The sequence below is a fragment of the Brassica napus genome, chromosome A8 (genome assembly GCF_020379485.1).
Source record: "Brassica napus cultivar Da-Ae chromosome A8, Da-Ae, whole genome shotgun sequence".
NCBI classification, from domain to species: domain Eukaryota; kingdom Viridiplantae; phylum Streptophyta; class Magnoliopsida; order Brassicales; family Brassicaceae; genus Brassica; species Brassica napus.
Genome location: NC_063441.1, coordinates 13,667,616 through 13,675,039, shown reverse-complemented (window position 1 = coordinate 13,675,039; position 7,424 = coordinate 13,667,616). Strand labels below are relative to the sequence as shown.

General features: G+C 37.1%; 2 protein-coding genes across 3 annotated transcripts; both read right to left on the bottom strand.

Annotated features, from left to right (window-relative positions):
• LOC106432981 (endo-1,4-beta-xylanase 5-like) lies at positions 1–3,971 on the bottom strand. Its single transcript, XM_013873828.3, has 6 exons — positions 2,753–3,971; positions 2,545–2,591; positions 2,251–2,470; positions 1,996–2,159; positions 776–1,663; positions 1–519 (listed from the first exon to the last, which is right to left on the bottom strand). The coding sequence occupies exons 1-6, from the start codon at positions 2,802–2,804 to the stop codon at positions 169–171; spliced, it is 1,722 nt and encodes a 573-aa protein (XP_013729282.2). The 5' UTR covers positions 2,805–3,971; the 3' UTR covers positions 1–168.
• A 207-nt stretch (positions 3,972–4,178) lies between these two features.
• LOC106432998 (endo-1,4-beta-xylanase 5-like) lies at positions 4,179–7,199 on the bottom strand. Of its 2 annotated transcripts, XM_048738867.1 has the most exons (6): positions 7,100–7,197; positions 6,935–6,981; positions 6,634–6,853; positions 6,368–6,531; positions 4,973–5,860; positions 4,179–4,745 (listed from the first exon to the last, which is right to left on the bottom strand). In XM_048738867.1, the coding sequence occupies exons 1-6, from the start codon at positions 7,149–7,151 to the stop codon at positions 4,386–4,388; spliced, it is 1,731 nt and encodes a 576-aa protein (XP_048594824.1). In that variant the 5' UTR covers positions 7,152–7,197; the 3' UTR covers positions 4,179–4,385. The 2 variants fall into 2 exon arrangements, with proteins under 2 accessions (XP_048594824.1, XP_048594823.1); XM_048738866.1 differs by having other exon boundaries at positions 6,368–6,853; positions 7,100–7,199.
• Positions 7,200–7,424: the final 225 nt, after the last annotated feature.

Below are 7,424 nucleotides of genomic sequence, written 5' to 3'. Positions count from 1 at the left end.
TTGCTTATAAGTATATATTATTGATTGATAGATGTTATCAAGGGCTTAAACTTTAGTAAACCAACCTATTGGTGTTTATGTATAATAATAACCCTCTGAGTTTCCTCACACAAGACAAAAATTAAAAAGCACACTATTCCATTACAAAGTAGTTGTAAACTTAGCGTCTCAAACACGAAAGACTGAAGGAGATGGATTGGAATCCTCAGAAGTCAACTTAAAGCTGTGAGAAGCTGTGGAATTGGTGAGAGGGTGAGAAATATCGAGATTGTAGTCACCATGGAAGAGTGAAGCTTCAAAGAATCCATCAGCATCAGTTAAACCTGTTGTTTGCCCACTAAGCCCTCCCCACTCTCGCAGAAGTTTGTCCACAACGTCTCCGGTGGGTAGGTTCCTGAAGTTGCCATCAGTGAGGCACATTCGATAGCAACCTTTTGGATTATAACCTGCCCATGTCACCATTCCTTTCACTTGCGGATGTGCGTGACCTTCCCTTAAGATTTGCTCGAAATAATTGGCCTGCAAGAAACACGAACATCAGACAAATATGAGCAAAATGGCAGTGTTGGTTCTGGACACAACCGGATGAAACATTTGCATTAGCTTTTAAATTTTAAAAAGTTCGTATGCATAAATCAAATGCCCCAAATTATCAAAAACTTTATTTTATTAAAATTAACCTTAAAATGTCCCCACATTTCAGATCTGGCCATGCTATACTGAATGGGACGTAATTTTTCGTTGGGCTTATAAACGAATATTATATATGAGTTACCTGAACATTTGGAGGAGCTGCGACGTCGACCTCAGTGAGCCAAATAGGCAAACCAGTGGCAGCAAGAGTGTCAAGAGCTGATCTCATATACGGAATGTTAGGAGTACTGAAATGAGACTGAAGACCGATCCCTAAAGGAATGTTTCCGGCCACATGAATAGATTGAAGCTCTCTAAGCTTCTGCAAATACCTTGCTGGAGTAGCAACTGGGTCCCCCGGTTGCTCTAACGTATTGTATTCATTCATAAACACTGTAGTCGTTGGATCAAGGGCATGCGCCTGCGCAAAGACGTTGTAAGAGGCTTTGGGACCAAACTTGCTCTCAAGGAATGAGAAATGAAGATTCTCATTCACAACGTCCCAACCCGCAAGCTGGCCTTTGTACCTTGTGACCACCGAGAAAACCCTTCTCTTCACGGCGTTGTAGAGATCGGATACGCTCAAAGCCTTCACCCAACTAGGTTGATAAATTGGGTTGTCCCATATAATATTGTGGCCACGGATAGCGATCCCATGTTGCTGGAACAATTTCACCATCGCGTCTGCGGTCGAGTAATCCTCTTTGCCTCTTACAACTTCCGTGCTGTACCATTTCATCTCGTTCCCGAAAGTTGTCACGGTGAATCTCTTAGTGAACCAGTCTTGGTATGCTTGGTTCCCAAGTATGTTACTTTCTACCGCGCACCCGAATGGGAACCCGAGTTTGTTCTGTAAGATGGAGATGGTGGCGTTTGGTACTGGCTCACCGGCGCTGTTTACGGCTCTGATCTTCACGGCTCCTTTCCTCTTCATGTTAATGCTCTGCTCGTGGTGAGAGTTCCACTCTTCTTGTGTGAATGGTTGCAACGAGACGCTGTCCACCCAAATCTCAGCGCTTGTGTCCTCGCTCTATACATGACCATGACAATAAGTCAATAAGAATCATCATTGGTCAGTTTCTCTGTTTCCAGTTACATGTAACGTTTTATTTTTGAAGTTTTAAAATGTATAGAAGCATAAATCAGAAATTACTTTTCCACCCAAAAAGGGGACTGATTCTATTTGAACATTAGCTCCTTATTAACAACTCCCTTACGTGTTTTGCCAAATAAATCCTTCCTTTTCAAAAATAAAGTTTAGTCTTCTTGTTGCAATATTCCTTAAAAAAAATATATTATAGTTGTATAGTTTTTCCTTAGACAAACAATCTAGACCACAACTATGTTTGTATATGAAGATACCTCAAATAAGAGATCGGCAGGACCAGATTCATCAACAGTGAGACCACCTTTGAGCATGGACCAGCATTTGGATTCAGCAATAACTGAACCGGCAAGCTTATATTCACCATTCTTCTTGAAGACGGCTCTCACAGGAGCGTTCCCTTGGCTTACTTGTAACCAAGCTACAAGTAACATATAACACTTAGCTGGCACAATGCTTCCAAAATTCTAAAGAGTGTGAGCCACGAAACAAAAAATTGAAATTATATGTACCAGAGAAAGTGTAGAGAAGTCCCTTTTCCAAATAAACCTTTTGAGAGACGCTATCATAAGATCGATTCCTCCCTCGTGCAATAACAAACTTATTGCCTCCAAATTCTGTGAAATCGACTTTGGCGTTTCCCAGTTGTGACCAGCCCTGTGAACCATTTTGTAGGTCAGGGTTCACGATGATTCCTCCATTGTACTGTGGTTTATTAGGGTTCCCTAGACACTGCACCAGAACAAAAGCAATTAAATAACAGAACTTCATAATAAACATTTCTGAAAGAACGCATAATTGCTTACCTCTATCGTTGCCGAGTAATCATAAGGTACGTACTTTTCTTCACACCCTGCAAAACGTTTTCATGCAAAATTATGTTATGTTAATTATTTATTTTTCTTTAATACCATGTACAAGCATATATGTTGATAGAGAAACCTTATAGGATATTCAATTTAACATAAGAACAATAATCGTATATGAAAATCAGAGGATAAGAAGGGGAACAACTTGATAGAGAAAGGCAGAAGAAGGCAAGCAGCAGCAGCAACAGAAGCTTCATTGCGGAACTAAAGAATCACTTTGATGATAATTATGGGTTTCAAATAATATTTATACTATTTTTCTTATGTTCTTGATATAGTGAACTAACAAAAAAAAAAGACTATATAATAAATTCTTACCTTAATTATTTTGTACAAAGAAGTTCTGATACTTATCGCCCCAGTAATCTTTAATAGAAAGTAAATAAGTATTGTCAGTAGTCAATATATATGCCAAAAGAGTTCAGATATGTATATATCCTATATGTATTTCAAAATGATTTGTTTGCTTTGATATAGTTTTTACCTTAATTGTTTTGGACAAAGAAGTTCAGATACTTAGCGTCCCAGTAATCTTCAACAGAAAGCAAATAAGTATAGTCAATAGTCAATACATATGCCAAAAAAGTTAACAGATATGTATATCCTATATATTTGTTGGTATTTCAAATTGATTTGTTTCCATTGATATAGTAGCCAACCAGGACGGGTCTTGGACATTACAATGTGAACACTATTGTTGGTCCCCCAAATTTGAAGGGTTTACATACATAGGTATAAACTTAAATTGTAAAAGAAAAATCATTAAACTTATTAAATTATATTTAACCACTAAAATCTTAAGACCGGACTTGTGCTAATTTCATTCATTTCAAATATTAGGAGAATTGTTTTACATTGTAATCAATATTAGAATAATATTTGACTATAATTAACAAAGGCAACTAGAGATATGATTTCAACAATACAAAAGACTTAGAACATTATTAGTGGTTAGATACTCGCAAGAGTATCTCGCCATTTATAATATTTTTATAAAATTTTAAATATTTTTTAACAAGTGTCTTTGGATTTTTTTTGAGTACCTCAAATGAGATATCCATTTTAAATTACATCCTCTTACTTAAAAAAAAATTCAACTCTACTTATTTTATTGCCTAGAATCTCTTTGAGAGATCTTCATTTTCTTCAAATTAGATATATATTAGTATAGGGTTATATTTTTCTAGTTTTTATTGGTTTGGCGCTAGTTAGACAATTTTAAAGTTATTTTTGTTTAGATAGTGTTCTAAGAATATTTAAATGTTAAATCTCTCAAACAATTTCAAGATTTATTATCTGATGGTTCCTCACCGGCGGAGGATTTTGAAGTTCTAACAATGAAATAGTTAGTTCTCTAAGAAGAGGTAACTTAAACTTTCTTTTATAGCAGCATAACGTAAATAATGGTTTGCCAGTTTGGTATTTGCAAATCTTTTATTTATTTTTACACTAAACCACATGAAAGTCTCATAGTAATCATAGATCATAATATAAGATAATTACTAAAATTGTTTATAAAAGTTAATGATTTGGAATTTTATTTTTACTAAAATTAAAGTCTCATCCTAAAATTATGGAGACAAATAAGTATTTTACAATATGATTGATCAATTTCATTACAATGTTAAAGGCTTATGCATTAAGAACACAGCCCAAGGATGCTCATGATTAGCACTCGGGGGTTTCGGCAGACACAGATATATATATACACCATGTCTAGACTAATAACAAAACATACTATATATCTGCCACTATTCTTACTTAGAAGCAAGCGCTACTTAAAGACGAAAGACAAAAGATGATGGTTGAGTGTTTGAGGAGACATCAGAAACCAACTTAAAGCTGTGGGAAGCTTTTGAATTGGTGAGAGGATGATCAATCTTGAAATCATAGTCACCATGGAAGAGTGAGGCTTCAAAAAATCCATCAGCATCAGTGAGACCTTTGGTTTGTCGGCGGAAGCCTCCCCATTCATGCAGAAGTTTGTCCACCACATCACCGGTGGGTAGGTTCTTGAAGTTTCCATCAGTGAGGCACATTCGGTAACAACCTGTTGGTGAATAACCTGCCCATGTCACTATTCCTTTAACACGAGGATGTGCGTGGCCTTCCCTTAGTACCTGTTCGAAATACTTGGCCTGCAAGAAAACCGAACAAAATAATGGATGTGAGAGCCGGGACTTTTTTTTTTGTTAACTAGGAACTAGGAAGAGTTTGGGCCTTAGGCAATACGGCGCAAAACATTTTTTTCCACCGGGCTCGAACAAGGAGCTCAATAGGACTAATCCCTTTTGTTAACCACTAGACTTCAAACCGGTGGTAAGGACGGTACTTTTGTTAACCATTATAAGAGAATATGAGTTACCTGAACATTCTTAGGAGCTTCTACGTCGACCTCAGTGAGCCAAATAGGCAAATCAGTGGCACCAAGAATGTCAAGAGCTGATCTCATAAAGGGAATGTTAGGAGTCTTAAAATGAGACTCAAGACCAATCCCTAACGATATATTTCCACGAACCACAATAGATTTAAGCTCCCTAAGCTTCTTCAAAAACTTTGCTGGACTAGAATCTAAATCCCTCGGTTCCTCTAACGTATTGTACTCATTTATAAACTTAGTTGTCGTTGGATCAAATGCTTGAGCCATCTTAAAGATGTTACGAGAAGCCTTAGGACCCATCTTTTTCTCAAAGTACGAGAAATGAAGATTCTCATTCACAACGTCCCAACCCTCAAGCTGGCCTTTGTATCGTGAAGCCACAGATGAAACCCTTTGTTTCACTGCATTGTAGAACTCGCGACCAGAGAGAGAGTTTAGCCATTTAGTTTGATACTTTGGGTCGCTCCATACAATATTGTGACCACGTACAGCGACCCCGTGCTTCTTGAAAAATCTAAACATCTTATCAGCGATCGAGTAGTCCTCTTTGCCTCTAACTACTTCGGTGCTGTACCATTTCATTTCATTGGCGAAAGTTGTCACCGTGAACCTTTTAGTGAACCAGCTTTGGTATGCGTGGTTCCCAAGTATGTTCTTCTCTACCTCGCAGCCGAATGGGAAGCCGAGTTTCCTCTGTTCGATGGAAAGGCTTGCCTTCTGCACTGGTTCGCCTTTGCTGTTTACGACTCTGATTCTCACGGTTCTCTTTCTCTCCTTATGAATGTTATGATCTTGGTGAGACTTCCACTCCTCTTGTGTGAATGGTTGCAGTGAGACGCTATCTACCCAAATTTCAACCCTTGTGTCGTTGCTCTACACATGAGCAATGAAACCAGACACAAAATAAACTCGCTGATTGCGAAAACTGGCGCTTAAGTGAAGATAATGTTTCAAAATGTGAGAAACTAGGTCCGGGAAAAAAAGTTGGAAACCCGAATTTGCGAACTAAATGCAAACAGAAAATCAATGGAAAATTATCTGAATGGATCCTATATGGTGATACAAAAAAATCTATTCGAACTCAAAAGGATACTCTTAAAAATTTTAAAATCTGAAATCCCGATCCGAAGATATCTGAACTAGAATTAAAATAACTGAAACCACAATAAATATTGGTTATAAAATGAGTTTCGGCATGTACATTACGAATGTAACTGAACCCGAAATGTTATTATACAATTCGACCCGAGATAATCGCCGGACGGGGCTGCTAAAGACACTGAAACCCGAAAATCTGAAAAATCCATAAAACCCGACCGAACCGAAAAGGATAGCCGAACTCAAGACTGTGAAAAGCACTCGGGACCATGATATGATTACCTCGAAGTAGAGTTCGCCAGGGCCAGATTCATCAACAGTGAGACCACCTTTGAGCATGGACCAACATTTGGATTCAGCAATGACCGAACCTGCATGCTTATATTCACCGTTCGTCTTGAAAACGGCACTCACTGGAGCCTTTCCGTTGTTTACTTGTAGCCAAGCTATGAGGAACATAAAAACAAAGCAGGCCATTGTTATGACAGGGTTTACAAAATTCGAAAGAGTTTGCTCCAAGAAACAGAAAAACATATATTTATTTTTACCAGAAAAAGTGTAGAGACGTCCCTTTTCCAGATGAACCTTCTGTGAGACGCTGTCATGAGGCTGTTTCCTCTCTCGTGCAACAACAAATTTATCGTGTCCAATATCTTTAAATTCGATTTTTGCGTTTCCAAATGGTAACCAAGCTTGTGGACCATCTCGTAGGTCAGGGTTCACGATGATTCCTCCATTGTACTGTGGTTTTAAAGGTTTATCTAGACACTGCACCCAAACAAAACAAAAGACAATAATAATTTAAACAAACATGTCCAACTTCAGAAAATTGAACATAACATTGCTTGCCTCTACGGTTGCAGAATAATCATACGGTACAAACGTTGATTCACATCCTGAAAATGTTTTCAAACATAAACAAAATATTCAATATTAAAAAGTAGAAGAAAATAAGAATCATATATAAGATGGAGAACAACTTGATAGAGAAAATTTTACCAAAAAAAAAAAAACTTGATAGAGAAAAGCTCCAGAGGGCAAGCAGCTGCAGAAGAAGACGCTTCATTGTGATGATAATGAAGTTTTGTTTTTGTTGATCGTATTTTTATAACTCTCCCAAGATCTTGATATAGTAAGAAATCTATACTATTCTTGAAGATCTTGATATAATTGATGAACAAAAAGAAGTTTACTAAACCAAAAAAAAAACGAAAAAACAAGCTTTACTAATCTTGATTACCTTGATAAATATTAACTATTATCAACTTTTAAACATACTAGTTATGGTAAATAAAATTCAATATATTTATCCATGAACTATCAATAGAAACACCATCTT